Source organism: Petaurus breviceps, unplaced genomic scaffold, assembly GCF_028583685.1.
Source record: "Petaurus breviceps papuanus isolate PSGF00001 unplaced genomic scaffold, PetGlider_PUasm1.0 90865, whole genome shotgun sequence".
NCBI classification, from domain to species: Eukaryota; Metazoa; Chordata; class Mammalia; order Diprotodontia; family Petauridae; genus Petaurus; species Petaurus breviceps.
This window is the reverse complement of record NW_027187367.1, coordinates 9,148,097-9,170,909: the sequence shown is the minus strand read 5'-3', so window position 1 is coordinate 9,170,909 and position 22,813 is coordinate 9,148,097. Positions and strand designations below refer to the sequence as shown.

The 22,813-nt window shown below is 36.9% G+C and overlaps 1 protein-coding gene across 4 annotated transcripts in view; it reads right to left on the bottom strand.

The window, feature by feature from the left end:
• Positions 1-22,813, bottom strand: part of BLTP3A (bridge-like lipid transfer protein family member 3A) — an 88,783-nt gene that overhangs the window by 39,698 nt on the left and 26,272 nt on the right. For 2 of the 4 annotated variants that reach the window (XM_069073493.1, XM_069073492.1), the window contains exons 2-6: positions 5,533-5,695; positions 5,407-5,445; positions 2,808-2,899; positions 806-995; positions 277-417 (exon numbers count right to left, since the gene is read on the bottom strand). In XM_069073493.1, coding sequence (XP_068929594.1) covers positions 277-417; positions 806-995; positions 2,808-2,899; positions 5,407-5,445; positions 5,533-5,695 — 625 coding nt within the window. Of the gene's footprint in view, positions 1-276; positions 418-805; positions 996-2,807; positions 2,900-3,497; positions 3,628-5,406; positions 5,446-5,532; positions 5,696-8,805; positions 8,821-22,813 lie in introns of those variants that run through there. The other 2 variants (XM_069073494.1, XM_069073495.1) reach the window with 2 other exon arrangements.

Below are 22,813 nucleotides of genomic sequence, written 5' to 3'. Positions count from 1 at the left end.
GGAAATCAGTTATATTGAAATAGTTATCAAAGCATTAAAAAAAAAAGTTCACAGAACACAGATCAAGAATTCCTGCTCTACAGCATTTCCAGAACATAGGCTATACCCTTTTCCCTTTGCTAGACTCCATAACATTGCATAACAGGCCCTCCCTCTCACTGTGTCATCCTATATGTCAAACCCAACTTTCTCTTCTACTAAGAGAAAGTACCTACTTTCACAGGGCTGTCCATGAGAATGGGAAAAAGAAACTGTTAGGTGGAGAAAGACACTCACTCTTCTTTTGAGGGCTATTTGGATCCTGCCCTGGTTGGTAATGAGCCTCAGTGGAGTAGTGACTGGGTCTTGATCACCATTGTCAGTGGCATCTGCCTCAATCCGAAGAGTCTGCCATGTTATCTCCTTAAATGTCAGAACCTGGCAGGTGAGAAAACATTTCCTCAGAATGATGATAATGACTGAACTGACCAAAAGGGGGCAGTAAGACTAAGGCCATAAAGCATACAAGGAATAAAGGCTCCCACCACCTTCAGCTGAGCAGAGCTCCAGAAGGGAACTGACTGGAGCACCCACAATTCCAGAAAAAAGGTATAGCATCATTTATTGGTCTGAAGGTTGTTTTGGTAGTAGTTACTATGTTTAAAAAAATTGTTTTTTTAACTTTTTAAGGAAAAAAGTTTCAAGGGTATATAAATTTGAAGAGCACTTAAGGGAGTTTTAAAAATTCAAAGTATTATTATCCTTAAAAATAAACAAGGATTACTCTTATTTCAATTCTCCCCCCATTTCCCTTTTAGGCTGTCACCTCTCCTCGATGGGGGTCAGTGATTCGGGTGAGGCGGAGGTCACTCTGCTGCCAATTAGGATTAACGCTGTAGCCCTGGAGCTGCCACAACTCAAAAGAGGCGTGAAAGGCCTTGGAGTGAATCTTGATGGTGATAGAATTAACGATAATGAACATTCCCTCCACCACCTTCTCAGCAAAGCCATACTCACTGTAAACAATAGATAGAACAGTTAAAGGATCAAGATAACCTGAAGGCATTCTCCTTCAGCCTAAAAGATGAATGAATTGAGAGGCTATTTCCAATCTTTAAAGTACTGTTCCTTCAATGATAAACTAGATATTGTTGGACAACGAGCATCACAGAACTAAGGGAGAAAATAATAAAAAGAAGAAAGCATTAGGTTTCCACAGGTATTTTTTAAAAAAAGAATATATTCTCTTTAAGCACACAGGCACCAGAACATTTCTATACTTCCACAGTGAAAGGCTAAAAAGCTAAAAGGAAGGAGAAGGAACAATGTTCTGAGGGCCTTTTACTTAATATATAGCTCTGCCTTACTTGGTCTCAAACCTGTCTAAAACAAGTTACCTTTTCCCTAAAAACTTTTCTCTCCCTACTCCTTTTTGATCTCCCCATTTCTTCACCCAGTCTCATATACTAGGAGACGGAATGGAGAAGAGCTTAAACAAAAGACATCAGAGTGGCTTGATACTTTGAAATGTGAGGAATAACCATCCCCACCTCTCTTCCAAACATTAAGACATTTTTATTCTTCTACTACCACACATCCCATATTTAATCCTGTTGATTTTAACTTTGAAAACTCTCATATATGTGCCTTTTTTTTTAAATTTCCATTACCAACACTGTGCCCTAGGCCCTCATGACCACTCTAGATTTTTAAAGTAAGTACTAAAAGGTCTTCCCACCAGATTAATCTCCTTTACACACAAATCTGATAACATAACTCCTTTACTCAACTCTTCAAAGATTTCCTATCATCTACCAAAGAAAGTTCACAATCCTTAGCCTGGACAACAAAGTCCTCCACAATCTGACATGATCCTGCCTTTCTTAAAAAAAAAAAGTTGTATTGATGCCTTATGTTTTTACAACAGTGTCATTTCTGCATATTCCTGGTTTTCACTGTGCATGTGTATGCACATGTGCTCAAACACACACACACACACACACACACACACACACACATACTCTTAGTTCTCTATTACAAAAACAAAAATTAGTTAAGCCAATCAACCAAAACTGCAACTATATCTGACAAACACCTACTTCCTACTGAGAAAAGTCAATGTTTTTGTCTTTAATTTCTTTCCCTTGTTTTATGGGATTTACAAATAATAGTCAGAAATAGGAGCATCCTTACTTTATTTATTGGGAAAGCTTCCAGTATTTCTCCACTGCAATCTACCTTTCCAGAATTATCTAACATGACTCTTCTCTCCATGTATACTTAGTGCTCTAACCAAACTGGACTACTTTTGATTCTGTACTTTCCTGCCTCCATTTCTTTGTTCATGCAAAGAATGTTCTCCCCTGACATCTTCAACTGTTTGAAACCTACATATCCTTTTAAGGCTCAGCTCATAAGCCATCTCTTCCATGAAGCTTTCCCTTATTTTCCAGTAAAAAAAAAAATCTTCCCCCTCTCCTTGCCTGGATAATACAAAGCACTTGATTTAGACTTCTCTGATGTACTTATGAAGTATTATTGTCAATATCAAGTATTACCAATTATTAGCAAGTATTGGTTTGCGACATTTTTCACTATAATTATTTATGTCATGTCATCAATATATTAATGTCAATTCCATGTGGGGAGGGACCATACCTTATTTATCTCTGTACCTCTCCCAGGAAGACCAGCCATAGTGCTCTGAATATAATAGACACTTAATGTTTATTAAAGTTGACATTGGCTACTCCTGGCTTATTTGTCATACTACTTCTAAACACAGAAATGAACATCTTAAAGATATAAATGGGATCAGAGCAACTGACCTCTGTCCTGAAGCCAGGGCAATAGGAGACTGTCCATTGGGGGGCCGAGGCTCTTCACACGTTCTCATCTCTACTTCTACTTTATCCAGACACTGTAAGTGAAGCCATTGAGAAGTGAATACTCAGTAAAGCACATAAAAAGATCTTGGGATTACCAGACTTGGAGCTGGAAGGGATCTTAGAGATCATCTAATACAACTACCACATCTTACAAATCAAGAAACTCAGAAGAGTAAACAACTTGCCCAAGGTCACAAGGTAGTAAGTAAGATGGCTGGGATTTGAACTTAGTCATTTGACTACAAATCCAATGTCCTTTCTATATCACACTGTTTCTCAATTATTCCCAGCAACTACCCAATTTCATCTCCCTTTCTCTCACTTGGATGCATTAAGTTCATTTTTATAAGGAAACTATAGCTGAGAGATGTTAAATGTCTTATCCAAAGTCATTTTGGATAAAATGAGTCAAACTCAGTGTTTCTTCTATTTTATAATGAACTGAGATCCACAACAGAGATTCTTGGAAAAAACGATGTATTCTAAGGGTAAAGCAAAACTAGAGAACTCATAAGTCCTGATTTCTGTTTTCTAGGTATAGTCACTACACCACAAAGAACTCTAGGGCTAATTAAGCAACAAAGTATCTTCAAAAAAAAATCCAAAAGACAAGAAGCAGCCACAGCCTACCATTTTCCAAAGGAAGAAACAAAGTCTGAGATGAATGTCTGAAGTTTCCTCAGAAGTATAAACGAATTTTACTTGTGCCTTGGTGGGGCTAATATGCTAGCATTTAATAATTACTGTCTCACCATGGAACCTACAGAGAGTAAAAAATTAGGGTAACTAAGGGCAACTAAGAATGGGATTGGTTGTTTCGTCAAAGAAAGAAAAAAACTTGGTGCTTTGAATAAAAAAAGGTATGAAAGTTGAAGAGTAGCTCTAGCCTAATTTTCATAGCTATTTGATATTATTCCCCTTCAAATACTGTTTTTCAGTCAAACCAACTTATTTATTGCTCCCTAAAGTCAGCCTTTCATTTCCCACCTCCAAGCTTTTGAATCTCAAATGCCTGTAATGTGCTCCCTCCTTCACCTCTAATTCTTAACCCTAAATTTCCTTCAAGGTTCAATTAAGCTACTACTTCTTATGGGGAACATTTAATGATCCCCCTTTATGTTCTCTTTCTGCTCAAATTATTTTGTATTTATATATCTGTTTAATCACTGAATCCTCCAAGAAAACTATAAGTACCTTGAGGAAAGGTACTGTTTTTCACTTTTGTCTTTATATCCCTAGCATCTTTCATGGTGCCTTGCAGTAGTAGGCATTTAATAAATTCTTTAAGAAATGCACTGATTCCAGAGATAATACCCCAGAGAAAGTTCTGAGAAGGGGCTTCAAAACTAACAGACTACAGGGTAGCTAGGTGGCACAGTGAATAGAGCACTAGCCCTGGAGTCAGGAGGACCTGAGTTCAAATACTGCCTGACACAACACAAAACCAGCTGTGTGACCTTGGGCAAGTCACTTGATCCCAATTGCCCTACCTTCCCCTGATCTAGTCAGTTCCTTTTAGATTTTAGCCGGTTTTTGAGATTCACTATAACTTTCCATCTATGCTTGCTATTTTAAAGTCTTGCTAGTTTCCCTGTAGTAACTAGTAGAGAAAACCTAGTTTAAAAAAAAAATAAACTTAAAGGAATTGTCATGTATTTGTTTCAGAGATAGCCAGACAGAAGAGAAAGTCATGTCAATCTATTTCCCATTCTGCATGGACACATGAATGATAAGAAATCCAAATAAAAATCAGGCCCAATGATAGCACTGAAAGACAAAAGTGAAAACTAAATTCCTCAGGCCCTGAGAGCAGCTGTTATTTCTGTGTTGTTTCAGTTGTATCCAATTCTTCATGACACCTTTTGGGGTTTTCTTGGCAGAGATACTGGAATCATTTACCATTTCCTTCTCCAGGCCATTTTACAGATGAGGAACTGAGGCAAAAAGGGTTAAGTGACTTGTTCAAGGTCACACAGCTAGTGTCTGAAACTGGATTTGAACTCATGAGGATGAGTCTTCTTGATTCCAAGCTCAATGTTCTATCCACTGTGCCACCTAGCACTTAATGAGAAGCCAACTAAGTCTTGGGGGAATTTAAACCAGAAAGAGGCCTGTTCATCCACAGAAATTTCTTCTAAGCATCTAGACTATGCTAGGTATTTAACTGATCAGCATTAAAAGAACTATGATATCACAAAATTAACAAATGCCTGTCCATCTTTAACTAGCTCCTTCAGAAAGTTAGGTGACAAGCCTTGTTTGATTAGATAAAATAAAAGAAATACATTTCCAGGAAAAAGGCTGTATGTAGACTTGCAACATGGTGCAATGTAAAGAGTACTGGACTTAGAAGACAAGAGCTCAAATTCTAGATCTGATGCAATCTAGTTATATGCCCACTGGCAAGGCATTTCACCTATCCATTTCCTCAACTATAAAACCTACATTGTCTCCAGCCACAGAGTTACTGTGAGGAAAAATGCCCTAAAAGCCTGAACATTATATCAATTATTATTATTATAGCCATCATTATTATTACCAGACAGATTGGGTGTGTCTTCAGCTTTGTCCATTGGATCTGAAAATAAAAGGAAAAAAAGAGGAAGGAATTAATAATGTTTCCTTTCCAAGCAGACCTACGCAGCTAATAAAGTCCCATGCTCACCCTGATGGAGGCCTTGTTGCAGAAGACCCGAGTGATAGCTAACCATGTGGGAAGTTCTAAGACATTCTGCAGAACCTCTTCATCCAGTTCCAGGTTGGTCAGTTGTCCCTCCCCTTTCAGAGTACTCAGGTTGATTTTGTCAGGTGACAAATTCTTAGTAAACCTGATGAAAAATGAGAATCAATTACTTCCTCAGGCATCTGCTAAATGGACTAATTCAGTCCAGAATGTTTCAGTGCTCAGGGTAAAATCCTATCTCTGATTAAGATATTTAACAATAAACCTATACATATTTTCTCTGAGTGTGTATTATTACCCTTTCCTGTAGTCAGGGTCCACGGAAAGTAACAGTTCAGAAAAACTGAGGTCTTCACAAGTTTAGTTCTTAAGAACTCTGAATAAAAGATGTTCAAATAATGTCAGTATGAACAATTTTCATTACTGTTCCCTCCAAAAGTTTCATTCATTTTCTTGGTACACTATCTTAAAATCAAACATTTACATCAACAGAATAATAAAATTAAAATATTTTGCTAAAAATTATAAAAAAGAAATGAGCAGGTAATGTCAGTAAAGTAGCAGGGTATATCAGTTACCAAGAAGAGATGAGGATGAAAATAGCAATGCAGTTGTATCAGTCGTGGAGAATAAGGAGAAGAAACAGGAGAGTGATTTCCTTTCACTTACTGCCCTACAAGTCAGAGAAGTCTCATTCAAGTTAACTGTGAAGTGGTGATAATTAATAAGCATTACTGAAGCCTCAGTAGAACTGAACAGCTTAATGTTCTATTCATGCTATACCAGTAAATAATATTATACAGCAGTTGTTATTACAATATTAATAGTAGAGAAAATGAAAAGTATGGTAAGTTAGAGTGGGAGGAGAAGAAAGCCAAAAGTCAGTCAATTTAAACAAGGGCCTAGTTCCTGATGCATCAAGAAAATATAGCTGTCTGGTTTGGTTTGTCTTTACGATGGAGGCATTCCTCACCCCCCAGCAGCATCTCCCAGTTAATCCTTTTAGCTCTCCAAGGGTCTTATATTTTTAGTTGCTATGGATGCCCTACCATTTCACCACTTTCTAACCACTCAATAAAAGCCCACATTTAGGAAAGGAGATAAATTATCAAGTATCAAAGCAAAAAAAGAAATCATGAGATATACGTTTAATGAATTCAATTATATAAAAACTATTAAGTTTTCAGAAATACTTAGTCTAAAAGGAAAATAAATGAAACTGTTATATTCATGACAATTGATGGATAATAAGTAGCTTGCCTGACTTACAGATCTTAGATTGTATTAAAAAATTTCAAATCAAGTCTCCATTGGTTGTGATAAATGCATGTGAACAGACAACACATTTACAAGGAGAATGAATGTTAGCTACTTCAAGTCCTACAAAACGAGAATTAGATTTTAGTATTTTTTTTTAACTGCACTATAACGAACAATGTGGTACATAAAAAGACTACAGGAATGAGACCTCAATTCTAATCCAGTTTGGCCAATCTGAAATCCTAAGGTTACTGGTTGTGACCTTGAAGCAAACTACTTCCCCTCTCCAGGCCTCAGCTTTCTCACCTATATAACAAGGACAAGGACACACTGATATAAGAGGGGGGTTGGACAAAATAAGCGTTACTCTAGAGTATTTTCCAGATCAAATATTCTTATTCTGTAGCTGAAGCTCCGTGTGCATGTGTGTGTTGTGGACGACAGAAATTAGAAAGGGGCAGATTGTCTACCAAGTTTATTACAATGTAACATCACATTACATACAAAATAGGAAATAAAATTCTATAGGCTCTTATCACTTGTATTCTTTTCTAATTGCTGATGATTAATTAACATCTATTGTAAATCCCTTTTCTCCTTGAGCAACCTATCAGCTACCACAATACCTCTAAGCAAAGGTCCTCTGATCTTACTACAAAAATAGAAACCATCAGTGGTAAGCTCCCTCTTATTTCAACTTTATACTTGAAATCAATCCACCAACCAATCAACAAGCATTTATTACATGCTTACTATTTGCCAGGCACTATACTAAGGCTAGAGATTTTTTTAAAAAAGAAAAGATAACTATTACACTTTGATTGATGATTAGCCTATTCCTATCCCTATTCACCCTATCCCAGAAATACTGAACCACCAGCTGTCAAATCCCATTCCCCCATGCTCAATTCACTTCTCCTTCAGGCCTGTCCACCTTAACTCTACTCCCAATTTCTCACTCCAAACCTGCATGCCTCTTCCACTGTGCCCTCTAGAACATCTGTTCCAAAATAAAGACTTTTTTCTTTCTCATTCCTTCTATCTTCTGACCCTCAATGAGATACGGCTCTTGCCCAATGACATCATTTCTCTTACTACCCATTGTAGTACTGACTGATTAAACTTATTCTCTCACATCCCCAATTAACTTGTCATTAGTAGGGCAGTTAGAATACTCCTTGCTTCCTATGGCCAATTCCAGATGCTCCAAGATCACCTTCACTAAGCAACCTCTCCAGCTCTGAGGTTAACTACCCAAATTTTATCACTCAATCAAGATATTAATCTATAGACTCCCAGGACATTCTTATTCTTGGTTCGATGACTTCAGTGCCTGGCTCAAAGTCTTTCTTTCTCTTTATTCTCCTGCCTTCATTCTAGGGGACTGCAATATACAAACTGATACTTTCTCAAATACCCTAACATCCCAGTTCCTCAATTCACTGGCCCCATCTTAACTTTCCAACCTTCTAACATCTTATTCACCATTCCTCACTCTCCTTCAAACACTCTACTCTCTACCTATACTGGTTTAATCATAGTTCCTCAGATAACATCACTCAATCGCCAGTCTCCATCCATGCCTTTTCAGTGACTATCCCCTATGCTTAGAATGCTCTGCCCTTTTACTTCCACCTCTTAGCTTCCTTCATTACCATGACCTACCATAGAGATCATATGAGCTTCAGAGGATTCTTATTTTGATACTTTGAAAGGTATATAATTTAATCATTATGGAAGCTCCTTTCAACAACACAGTTAGCAATCCCTCAACATTTCATGAATTGCCATGGCCCCCAAATTAGTCATCTGGTGACCAAATTTCTGTAATAAGCCACTCTGAATATGGCTAGGCAGATATTTGGTCTGTTGTTAGACACATACTATAAAGATGACTTTTGAATGTGTTAAGACATAGCAAACTTGTTCTCTACGGGGTCTGTGAGTACTTGATATACAATAGATATAGCAAAAAATCCCACCTTATACACTTACTAGCTATGGGATGATCCTGGGCAAATCACTTAACTTTTCTCAGCCTCCTCATCTGTAAAATGGAGATTATAATTTCTGTAGCACTTGGCTCAGAAATCTAGTATGACAATCAAACAAGATAATATATACAGATATTATATGTATACAGATTATACATATCATATATTACATATAGGTTATGTATATGTGTGTACATATGCATGCATATATATTATGTGTGTGTGTAGCTTGAGGAATATTCAGTACTCGTGGTTGGCTGTGCCAATATGATAGTTTATAGAACTAAATAAAATAATAAAATTCATTTCAAGAAACAAAAAATCTAGAATATCAAAGAAGATAATGAAAAAAAGGTAGGGATGAAGGGAGAGTAGCACTTCCAGAACTCAAAACTATATTATTTTTTTGGAAGGGGGAAGGTGAGGCAATTGGGGTTAAGTGACTTGCCCAAGGTCACATGGTTAGTTAAGAGTTAAGTGTTGGAGGCCACATTTGAACTCAGGTCCTCCTGACTCCAGGGCCAGTGCTCTACTCACTGTGCCACCTAGTTGCCCCTTCAGAACTATATTATAAAGCAGGAATCTTCAAAACCATTTGGTACTGGTTTAAAAATAGAAAAGTAGATCAGTAGAACAGACTAGACAAGAGAGAATTACTATCAATGGAATTTAATCCAGGGTCATGTGACCAACAAGATGGAGGACTAGATATGTTCTCTACCTTGATAACCTATCAAACCTCTCCAAAACAGAAATTAAACACTAAAGATACAGCAACTTCTATGACCTCTATGGTCCAAGACACCAGGGACCTAAAAGAAGGTTAAAAAACACAAACAAAAAAACCCCCAAAAGCTCACTCATTCAGTGCCCCTCTGCACTGACCTAACTATGGGCTTGCAATAAAATACACGCTGTTCTCCCTCCCTCTTCATGGTGTTGTACTGGCCTAAGCTCCAAAGTGTATAAGTTTGCTGAGGCCACAACAGCCGATGTCCCCACACTAGGTGCTACAAAAATGTCTGTATGAGAGTAGAGGATCAGAGGGAAAGAGGCAGAACATATGTCTGGGCTAGAAATAGGAGTTTAACCACACACTAACCCCACCTTCTCCCAAAGCCCTAGATACAAATTCCAAGTGACAGAAATCAATCCCAGCTGCAATAATGTGACAGTGCTCTGAACTGCTAGTGCAGGGAACTGAGGAACAGAGCTAATAGGACAGGATACTGTATGTGACTATGAGGCACTCCACTTAGCCTAGTTAAAAAGCACAGAATCCAACTGGGATCAGTTCTGACCCCCTAAAAGTCACTTGCAGCAGAGACCTAGGTTAAACTGTAATTTGCCTAGAGTGGAAGGAGACTGAGATGTTTTGAGATCCAACCCCCAGGGAAACCACCATTAGAGAGGAGGGAGCTAGAAAGTGAACAATAAAATAGGGGAAAAAACTGAAATTACAAAACATTTCAGGAGGAAGAAAAGACAAAGACCTAGAACACAAGCAGATAAACCAGGAGAACATTGACAACAGCAGAAAATATAATCTCCAGATCTAGTAAACGAGTTCAGACCTCTGTGAATAAATACTTTAAAAATAAAGTAAAATGACTTAATATTTGATGAGACAGAGGATCCTGCTGAATTTGAGGAAAACATAAAAACATGACATGCGGTTCCTTAGTGGTTTAAAAGAGAAAAGTGGTTTACAAGAGCAGAATTTATGGTCTGTACAACAGAAATAATTGGCAGAATAGAAAAACTTGCATCTGCAAAGACAAACCTTACCAAATAAACAAAAGAGAAGACAAACTGATGGGAATTCAAATATACAGAAATATGAGACAGAACAATCCAGGAGAAGCAAAAAGTAATTACATTAAAAGAAAACATGTTGACAAAAACAGCAGAACTTAAGGGGAAATTAAACATATAACATCCAGGAGAAATATAAAGTAAATATTAAGGAACATTTATAAGGGATTTAATAAGGTCAAATAATTTACTTCTTATATATAAAAATATTATTAGTTCTTTTATGATTATTATTCTTACTTGGGTAGTTTGAAAGGCTTGGACTGAGATGAGTATAATGAGGTGATTCTAAAAAAAATAAAATTGTGCAGGGATAGATAAAAAGGAGTAATTACCTCACACAAATGAGAAATAGAAGGAAAAACTTAAACAGAAGAAGTTGGGGGGGGATAGTACTAGAAACTTACTCTCATCTGGAATGGGCTAAAGAGGGAACAACATATATATCTAGAAGGGTATAAAAGTCTTCTAAACTCAGGGAAAAAAACAGGGCTAGGAGATAGGGTAGGGGGAGTGAATAAGAGAGGGACTGTTGGAGGGATGGGTAAGTTAATGAATAGGAGGGCAAGGTAGCAAGTAGAAGTAAAGCACATAAGTGAGGAGGGATAGGAATAAGGTAAGAAGAATAGTGAGGAAAAATAGAAAGAAGGAAAATATATAACAAGTAATTATAGCTGAGAATGTGAATGGGATGAATTTACTCATAAAATGAAAACTGATACCAGATTAAAAATTTGAATTCAACAGTATGTTACTTTCAGGGAATGCTATAAAAATAAGAGATACACACAAAGATAAAATAAAGGAGAGGAGTAGAATATATCATGTAAAAATGCAAGAGTAATAATCATGATTTAAGACAAAGCTAAAGCTAAAATAGATTTACTCACAAAGGAGAAAAATAGGAAACTACACTATGTGTCGGCAATATTATTCAATATTGCTTTAGACCATTTAAAATAGCATAAAATTCCTGAGAGTATACCTGCCAAAAGAGACACAGGAACTATATGAACATAAACATAAAACACTTTTTATACAAATAAAGTCAGATCTAAATAACTGAAGTAGTATTTATTGTTCATGGGTAGGTAAAGCCAATAATAGTTTTCAAAAATGACAATTTTACCTAGCTAATCTATTTATTCAATGACATCCAATTAAATTACTAAAAAATTATCTTACTGCATGAGAAAAAATAATAACAAAGTTCATTTCGAAGAACACAAGGTTAGGAATTTCAAAGAAATCACAGAAAAAAGATCTAAAGGAAGCAGATTGGCAGAATCAGACCTTAAACTATTCTATAAGGTGAGAGTATTGCTGAAGAGTAAAATGGCTAATTTTGATTATTGAAATTAAAATTTTCTTGTATAAGTAAGACCTATGTGGCCAAGAATATAAAGAATGTAGAAAATAAGGGGGAAACTTTCATAGACAATCTCTCAGATGGGATATAACTGGGTTTGACTATTGCTGTAGTGTAAAAAATAAACTGGTTGATTTAGAAAAACATGGAAAAACTTGAACATAAGAAGGAAGATGATATCCACCCTCAGAGAAGCAGGTGACAAGTGGAAATAAGCATAGTATATTCTTATACATATGTGTCTGTATGTTCACAGATATCTATATACACATATATGTGTGTGTATATTAGCACTTAATATTAGCACTTAATAGTCACGTTCTTTAGGGTGGGAAGAGAGAGTGAGGGGAAAAAAATAAAGTAAAAAGTACACAGCAGAGAACAAAGAAACCTACAAGGAAGAAAAGAAAAGCTGGGCAGGCAGCTTTGAAAGCAACTTATAGTATTTATTATATAAGTTTTCGGGGCAGTTAGGTGGTGCAGTGAGTAAAGTGCCAGGCCCCGGAGTCAGGAAGAGCCAAGTTCAGTTCCAGCCTCAGACACTTAACACCCACACAAAAAAACTAGCCATGTAACCTTGTGCAAGTTACTTAACCCTAATTGCTCCAAAAAGCAAAAAAATAAAATAAAAATATTACGTAATTTTTCTTGAAATGGAAATTTATTATTTTATATTGAATCCTCTGTTATGTTCTACTGTGTACATGGCAATGTTTTTTTTCTTCTCTTGTTTTGTATTTAAGTTTAAAATAAATAACCCCCCCCCCAAAAAAAAGAAAAAAGACAACATGCTCTCCATTCAAGCAAAACATATTGGTCTTGAAGACAGATATACAGAGATAACCTAAGGATTATAGGAATCCCAGAAGAACAGAAGTAAAAAAAAACCAACAAAAATCCAAAACCCAGAACACTATAACGCAAAAACTAATACAAAAAAAAAAAACTGCCCCAAAGTTCTGAGCATAGAAAAACAAATACCATTTGAAGGGATGTATAGATCACCTCCAGGGAAAAAAAAAAAAAACCTAATGCTGCAATGCCCAAGACACATGTGATTAAATTAAAATATTTAATTCAGAAATAATAATTTCTGTAGGAGACCAAAAGAAAAACCTTCAAAAACAAAGGAAAGATAATTCAAATAACACAAGGCTCTTCTGTATCCACCAGAAAAAGCAGGAGGCAATGGAATAACATATTAAAAAAAAAATGGAACTCAGGGTACAGCTCGAGGTGATATACCATACAAATAAGAGCTTAACCATAAATTTAAAAATAGACATTCAATAATAAAGAAGCATTCAAAAGAAAGATAGCCAGACTTGAGATTATTTGCTTCTCAATATCCCAGACAACATAAATGTAGGAGTGATGATTGAAGCAACCAGACTATTGTAGCAACATTGTGACACCATAGAGACAACACAAGTAAGAGACATTTCTTTCTAAATGTACACAAGGAGACTGGGAGAAGCAGAAGTCAAGTGGAGCTAATGGTAGAAAGGCAGGCCTGGGGTATTATGGATGAACCTCCAACAACCTGCTTATAGGTCAATCACTCTTTTGTGGGACTGACTAAGAAAATGCACCTCTCCACTTTCTAGACATATTGGAGATTTGGGGTATGGAATGCTACATAAGCTGTATAACTCAGTCAATGTACTGGATTTTTCTTTTCTTTTGTAAACTTTGTTATAAGAGAAGGCTCACTGGGTCAAGAAAGGGTACACCTGGAAACAGAAGGTTTCAGTAAACAAACAAACGAACCAGGAAGGGAAATAGTGCTGGTGACTGGTATCTGCAGTAAAGATGATCTAGGGTCAAAACCCAATTAAGGGAGGGCAGAGTCAAGATGGCTGAGTAGAAACTGGACTTCTTTGGAGCTCCAGCTTCCACTTCCCCCATTTCATGTAAAAAGTGACTCTGCTCAGCAAGTAAGAGCACCGGCTCCAGTGTCGGGATGACCTGGATCAAATCCCGGCCTCGGATACTCAGCACCACACCCAGAAATAACTGGCCGTGTAACCTTGAGCAAGTTACTTAACCCCGATTGCTTTAAAAAAAAAATTTTTAAAAAAAGTGACTCTGAAGAAACTTTGGAACTACAGAACCCACAAAATGACACAGAGAAGCTAACCTCCCATTAAGGACAGCCTGGAAGGCTGGCAGGTATCGGCCTACGCGGCGCTCTGGGAGCTGAGCCCAGCCCTGTGCCTGGCGGAGGAGGGACTCCAGATCACCAACAGCTGTGGCAGTTTCCAGAATTATCAACACACAGATGCTAAGGACAAAGTGAGAGGTCAGTGCAGTGTGGACTTTGGGATCCAGTAGTTGGGAGTGTGGTTGGCTTTTGCCCCTGGGGTGAGAAGCCGCTGAGGCGCTGGGGCCGTGCAGCTGCAGCCACACAGCTGCTTCAGCTCCTGGTCTGCAGATGGTAGGGGGGGCCAAGCAACCAGTCTGAGGGGTAATTATTCTTGCTTTAACCTGCTTGGATCTGGATTGAAGTCTAGGGTGGAGATCCTGGGGTGTGTGACCAGCTTGCCAGAGGATGTGGACGCTTCAGAGAGGACACCCAAATAATACCTTCGGCAGCTGAGAAAGCCCCAGCGTTTGGAACGAAGCTCCCCTTTCTGGTGGCAGAGTCCTACTATGGCAAAAAGCCCAAAAGTCAAGCAATTGAGTGGCAACATGAGCAGGCAAAGGAAACAAAACAAACAGAGCAACCCAACTTTACTCTCCTATTTTGGGGACAAAAAGAATCAAAGCATGGAATAAGAGGAAGACAGTAAAGTTAGAACTCCTGCACCAAAAGCTTCCAAGAAAAATATGAGCTGGTATAATGGGACTGCAAATTTGAAGATCTTCCCTGCCCCTAGGCTAAAGTGCACCTGGAGCCTGGGGTGGGAGGCTTGTTTTTCAGTAGATACTTCTTGATTGGCCAGTGAGTCAATAAGGTTGTTACATTCTCTGAGCCAGAAGAAGGCTATATAAGCCCTGATGTGTAGCTTTGGGGGGGGCTCACTTTGAGAAGTGTTCTGTGATTTGATCTGTATTCTGGGAAGCCGTTGTCCAGGGCCCCCCCCGGCTTTGAAAAACCCAGAAGTGGAAACCCAGATGTTGACTGGGTATGGATGTAATGGTTGGACAGTTTGGAAATCTGTCTACTTGATCTGTTTCTGTCTTGATAATTCTGCCTGTATACTTTGAAGTTCGGGGTGCTGACCTTTTTCCCCTGAACAAGGTAAACGATATATGTCTGACTGATTAAAGTAAGCTTGTTAACCCATTTTGAGTTGCTTTCCTTTAACAAAGCAGATCCAAGAACCTGTGGTGGCAGCAAACCCTGAGGACGCCGGGGTGCTTGCTGCAACAGCTGGTTACAGGCCATAGAGGAGTTTAAGAAGGATTTTGAAAAGCAAATAAGAGAAGTGGAGGAAAAATTGGGAAGAGAAATGAAAATGATGCAAGAAATTATGAAATGAGAGTCAACAACCTCACTGAAGAAAATAACACCTTAAAAAATAGACTAACTGAAATGGCAAAAGAAGCTCAGAAAGTCAACAAAGAATGTCTTAAAAAGCTGAATTTGCCAGATGGAAAAAGAATCTCAAAAGCTCACTGAAGAGAATAATTTCTTCAGAATTAGACTGGAGCAAATGGAAGCTAGTGACTTTATGAGAAATCAAGATACTATTAAACAGATCCAAACAAATGAAAAAAATAGAAGGCAATATGAAATATCATATTGGGAAAACCACTGACCTGGAAAATAGATCCAGGAGAGATAATTTAAAAATTATTGGACTACCTGAAAGCCATGATCAAAAAAAGAACCTAGAAATCATCCTTCAAGAAATTCTCAAGGAAAACTGCCCTGATGTTTTAGAACCAGAGGGCAAAATAGAGGTTGAAAGAATCTACCTATCACCTTCTGAAAAAGAAAACTTCTAGAAATATTATAGCCAGGTTCCGAAATTCCCAGATCAAAGAGAAAATGTTACAAGCATCCAGGAAGAAATTATTTCAATATTGAGGAAAATACAATCAGGATAACACAGGATCTGGCAGCTTCTACACTGAGGGATTGAAGGGCTTGGAATATGATATTCCAGAGGTCAAAGGAGCTGGGATTAAAACCAAGAATCACCTATCCAGCAAAACTAAGTATCATGTTCAGGGGAAAATATGGTCATTCAGAGGAATACAGGACTTTCAAGCATTCTTGATGAAAAAAACAGAGTTGAATAGAAAATCTGACATTCAGATACAAGAAGCAAGAGAAGCATGAGAAGGTAAACAGGGAAAAGAAATCATAACGAACTTACCAGAGTTGAACTATTTACATTCCTACATGGAAAAACGATAATTGTAACTGATGAAACTTTTCTCAGTATGAGAATAGTTGAAGGGAATAGAAATATAGATATTTCTATATAGGAGGGTATATAGGCATATGAATACATATGTGAATATGTATATATATGTTTACAGGTATACATAGATAGAGGGCACAGGATCAATTTAATAGGAAGGGATGATACTTAAAAGAGGAATTAAAAGGTGAGAGAGGAATATAATGAGAGGAGATGGGAAGAGATAGAATGGGGTGAACTATTTCATATAGAAGAGGCAAGGGAAAATAGTTACAATGGAGGGGAAGAACAGGAAGGCAAAAGGGAATGGGCTAACCTTGTTCTCACTGAATTTGGCTCAGGGAGGGAATGACATACACACTAAATATGGTACCTCACCCTGCAGGAGAGTAGGATGGAAAGGGATGAGAGGGGGGGATGATGGAAGGGAGGGCTGGCTGGGGGGGAGGGAAGTTGGAAGCACCCACTTTTGAAAAAGGACAGGATCAAAGTAGAGAATAGAACAAGTGGGAGGTGGGATATGAGGGAGGGAAATATAGTCAGTCTTTTACAATATATCCACTACAGAAATGTTTTGCATAGCTACACATGTACAACCTGTACCGAATTGCTTATCTTCCCAGTAAGGATGGGTGACAAGGGAGGAAGGGAATGAATCTGGAATTCAAAGTCTTAAAATCAAATATTTAAAATATATATTATTATTAATATTATTTTACATGTAACTGGGAAATATGATATACAGGCACTGGGGCATAGAGATCCACCATGCCCTACTGGAAAGTCGAAGAGGCATGGGAGAAGATATGGGAGAGAGCAGAATGGAAGAGGGGATATCCAGTGGGATCACTATTTTGGGATGGTGGGTAGGGGAAAAACACGGAGAAAATCTGTAACTCAAAAGCTGGTGCCAATGAATGATGTAAACCAGAAGTTAATAAAGCTTTTGATTTTTAAAAAATTAAAAAAAAAACAATTACGATTAGTTGTGTGATCCTGCCTAAGACAGTTAACCTCTCTTAAGACTTATCTTCCTTCTTAAAAAATGAAGCCTTCCCAGAACTGTAAGAAACAAATGAGATAATATAAAGCCCTTATAAAACTACGCAAATGAACTATTACTGATATTATGTGGAAAGCATCATTAACTTTTCCTTTTTGAAAAATTCACAGCAGAGCCCACTATCTGGTATCTACATCAAACTGCTCTAATTCAACAAAAATAAAAGTTGTCTTCTTTTAAAAAGCTTAAAGCTATAGAACACAAATATAAATCCCCACCTTAATAGAAATAAAATTTAAGTTGAACTTAAGGTTTTTTAAACAGATAAAAAATGGTTCACAGAAGAAGATGCATTAAAGGAGACCAATAAATAGAAATACTAGCTTTATGTCAGAAGTATTATTAAACTTAAAGAGAAACTTTCCACTGGTAGCTTTGTTTCTTAAAATGAAACAGCACTTGGTTCCACAGGCCCAACATAAAACAACAATCATAAAACAATTATAGTAACAGGTCCTTTGAAAGGTAAGTAAACAGAATAATAACCAAAATAAATTCTGGAAAAGCACTATTCAATTTAGAAATTCTCTCTAGGCACTTTGTTTTGGTCTTGCTTAATATGAGTTTATTTGATATGGGTTTTTTTTCCCATTTCTCTATGGAATCATTTCTTTGGACTTAGAAATTTTAAGAATTGTTTTCCCAATAATGATTTATCAAGACACTCTTGAAACTGGAGGAGTTATATATATAAGAATATACGTTATATAGATAAGAATATACCAGGCAATACACAGAGTAAATGACCTCTCTCACTGGGTGTGAGATAACTCAGCTCAACTCAAGAGTCATTTAACTCACCAAAAAGGAAGTTCCCTGGCATTTCTAGTGCATCAAGCTGGGGAAAAGGGACATACTGAGCCACCAAATCCTCTAAAGGTTAGTTTATTCCTGTGTCTTTCTCTCCCTCCAAGGACTTCTCTTTGAAGAGAGCCTGGAATCAAGAATGTCTTTTTTTAGGGGCGGCCAGGTAGCACAGCGAGTAAGAGCACCGGCTCCAGTGTTGAGAAGACCTGGAGATAGAATCCCAGGCTCAGACACTTAGCACCCACCCAGAAACACCTGGCCGTGTAACCTTGAGCAAGTTACTTAACCCCAATTGCTTAGGGGCGGCCAGGTGGCTCAGCGAGTAAGAGCACCAACTCCAGTGTTGGGATGACCTGGATCAAATCTGGGCTCAGATACTTAGCACCACACCCAGAAATAACTGGCCGTGTAACCTTGAGCAAGTTACTTAGCCCCGATTGCTTTAAAAAAAAAAAAAAAGAATGTCTTTTTTTAAATCTGGAAGCCAGAATAAGAAAAGCTCTCCTCTCCCACAATCTCACCAACCTTACCCTCACTACAGGTACCAAGAAGTGAGTAAACACTCTTTCCACCAAAAAGGAGAACTTTATGCAAATAATTAGGCTTAAGTCCTAGGTTACACAAAAAAACAATAAAAATCTGTTTTTTTTTTAAAGATACTTGTAAAAATCAATCACGATGATTTTTTTTTTTTTTACCATTTTGCTTAACTTTAAAAAGATTCTATTTTATTGAGATTTTTTTTTTTAGAGGGTGGAAGGCAGGGCAATAGGGATTAAGTGACTTGCCCAAGGTCACATGGCTAGTAAATGTGTCAAATGTCTGAGGCTGGATTTGAACTCAGGTCCTTCTGACTCCAGGGCCAATGCTCTATTCATTATATCCAGCCACCCCTTCTATTGAGATTTTTAAGGGGGTTTATCTATTTTGCTAAAATTTACAGATGTTTTAAAAATTTGTGAGGCAGTCAATCTTTGAGACCCTGGCCACTGATAAGTTGGAAAAGACAAAACTAGTTTCTGCTTTTTACAGGATTTTGTTTCTTTTGAAAATCCTGGACTTAATAGCAAAAAGAAAAGAAAAAAAAAGAGCATTTTTATACGCAGAGTAGAACAGAAAAAAGGACTATATAAAAAACCACAAATCTATTCCAAACAGCTTGTCTTTTTAAAGTATACCATAAATTCAACATACACCTTTCAAAGCTTTCTGCTAGTCTCTGTTTCTTTATGGCTTTTCCTTTGTTCTCTCTTGTGCATTAAAAAAAATGTTTCAATGACTTTTTCTCTCTTCTCTCTCTTTCTCTTTTAAAAAAAATCAATATTAATAGTAGCCCTCTACTTCTCAAACCCCATTCTTCATTGAAAAAAAAAAAAGGAAATAATTTAACAAATAAGCCTAGACAAACAAAATAAATCCATATATTAGCCATGTTAAAAAATGTATTTATAATTTTGTATCTTTAGTCTATCACCTCTCTGTCAGAAGGTAAGTAGTTATGCTTCATCATCAGTCCTTTGGAGTCTTCTAAGGTTTTTTTTTTGTTATTATTTTTAACAATGTTGATGTTACCATATAAATTGTTTTCAGGTCTTAACTCAATTTGCTTCCCATCGTTTCATATGTGTGTTTCCAGGTTTCTTTGATAATGTCCCTTTCATCATTTCTTGTATCATTAGAATATTCCATTACACTCATATACCATAATTTATTCAACCATCTCCAATACATGAACATCCTCCTTCATTTTCTGTCCAGCTTATTGACTTTTGGAACTTGGTTCCAAATTATTTTCCAAAATGGTTGAATCAATTCATAATTTAACTATGCATTACTGTATATGACAATCTCTCCAACTTACTTGAAGTAACAGAAAACCATAATAGTTTTAAATGGTCTTACATGTTTTCCACATTTTGGCAAGGCCTACCTATTTATTTGGACCATTTCCACATACAGACTGACAAAAAGACCATTTCCACACAGAGACTAACAAATATATATTCCTCTAAACTTTCCTTATCACTAATATTTCCCTATGTATAACAAGTCTACATGAAGGGCAGGTAAAAGGTTCATCATCTTTATCCTCTCTTCTGATTTGTAACTGGTTGGTTTATGCAACTGCATGTCAGTCAGGACAATTAGTATCTTCATCTACTTGGTTTTCCCATGTTGATACTTAGGCTGAACTCTTTTGAGTGATGAGTTTCTCTACACATAGTAGATACTTAATAAATATTTATTAAACTGAACTGAATTCAGAATACAAAGAAGAGGTAACCTCATAAAGAAGGCACATGTTCTGAGCTTTTTAAAATTTAATTTATATTTATATTTAATTAGTAAATATCTATTAAGCACATTTACTATACAGTAGCAACAAGACTGGTCAAAATGTCTCTCACACTCATGTGTGCAGAGATTACTAAATGAGTGGGACAAATATACTCTGCACATAGTAGGTACTTAAGTGTTCATTGAATAAATGAATGAATGAATGTTCAGTTGTTATGTGCAATCTATGTCCTATCATCCTATTCAACTTCTAAGACTGGCCAGGTTCAAGGGTATAATCAGTTCACAATTATCAATGCTCTGTGTAAGGCTGTGGGATGTAAGGTCACATATTACCTTAATAGAAACTATCAGAAACTGACTAATTTTTTGTTTGTTTCTTAAGATTAATAGCTATTAAAGGTTCCCTTTCTAAAATAGACACTTTTGTTTTAGAACATAATCAGAGGAACTAAAAAGACAGCATAAAATAAATGATACATTAACAAATCCTCTAGGAACAAAGTTTACCTAGGCACAAAGTAGGTTCAGGGAAGTTCTGGTTTTCCAAAACAGGGTCCATGCCAGGCATGGCTGAAGAAGGTACTATCTCAAGTAGAGATCTCAGATCCAGGTGATGAGACTATCGCATTCATAGGGTTTATATAGTCAGATAGCTTGGAAATGAGAAAGATGTCATCTACATCATATATATGTAGATGTATGTAGTCATTATATTTCTTTTTTAAAATTTAGTATTTTATTTTTCCTTCATTACATGTAAATCAACATTCATTTTTAAAATTAAGTTCCAAATTATCTCCCTCCTCCTCTCATTGAGAAGGTAAGCAATTTGATATAGGTTATACATGTGTAGTCAGGAAAAACATATTTCCACATTAGTCATGTTGTAAAAGAAACAGATCAAAATAAAAAACCTGAACAAATAAAGTAAAAAAAAAAATGCTTCAATCTGTATTCAGACTCCATCAGTTCTTTCTCTGGGGATAGATAGCATTTTTCATCAAAAGTCCTTTAGAGTTGTTTTAGATCACTGTATTGCTGAGAACAGCTAAGTCATTCACATTTGATCATTTTACAATATTGCTGTTACTGTGTAGCACATTCTTCCAGTTCTATTCATTTCTCTTTGCATCTGTTCATGTAAGTCTTTCCAAGCTTTTCTGAGTGCATCTAGCTCATAATTTCTTAGAGCACAATGGTATGCCATCACAATCATATACCACAACTTGTTCAGCCCAATTCTCCCTAATCAATTCTCCCTAATTGATGGACATCCCCTCAATTTCCAATTCTTTGCCACCATAAAAGAGCTGCTATAAATATTTTTGTACATATAGGTCCTTTTCCTTTTTGTTTTTTTCTTTGGGATACAGACTGAATAGTGGTATCACTGGGTCTATTGGTATGCATGGTTTTATAGTCCTTTGGAAATAGTTCCAAATTACTCTACATAATGGTCGAATCAGTTCACAACTCTTCCAACAATGCATTTGTGTCTTAATTTTCCCACATCCCCTCCAACATTCGTCATTTTCCTTTTCTGTCCTATTAGCCAACCTAATAGGTGTGAGGTAGTACCTCAGAGTTATTTTAACTTGCATTTCCCCAATCAATAGTGATTTGGAGCATTTTTTCCATATGGCTATAGCTTTAATTATATTATCTGAAAACGGACTGTTCATATTTTTTCATCACTTACCAATTGGGAAATGGCTCTTCTATAAATCTGACTCAATTCTCTATATATTTGAGAAATGAGGCCTTTTTCAGAGAAATTGGCTTCAAAAAATTTTTCAATTATGATTTTTAACTATTTCTTTCCATCTTATTTCTCCTTCTACCATTTATTCTATTCTTTTTCTCCATTCACCCTGCCCATCCTCAAAAATGTTTTGCTTTTGACTACCACCTCCCTCAATTCCTTTTCCTTTGTATTATCAATTCCCTCCCCCTCCCACTTTCCTGTAGGGTAAGACAGATTTCTATATCCAATTGGGTATCTATGTTATTGCTTCTTTGAGCCAATTCCCATGACAGGAAGGTTCATACATTCCCCTCCACTGTAAAAGCTATTTCTTACCTCTTTTTTTTTTTTTTAAGGAATTGGGGTTAAGTAACTTGCTCAAGGTTACATGGCCAGTTATTTTTCTGGGTGTGGTGCTAAGTATCTGAGCCCAGATTCGATTCCAGGTCTCCCGACTCTAGGGCCGGCGCTCTTACTCAGTGCGCCACCTGGCTGCCCCTATTTCTTGCCTCTTTTATGTGAGATAATTTACCC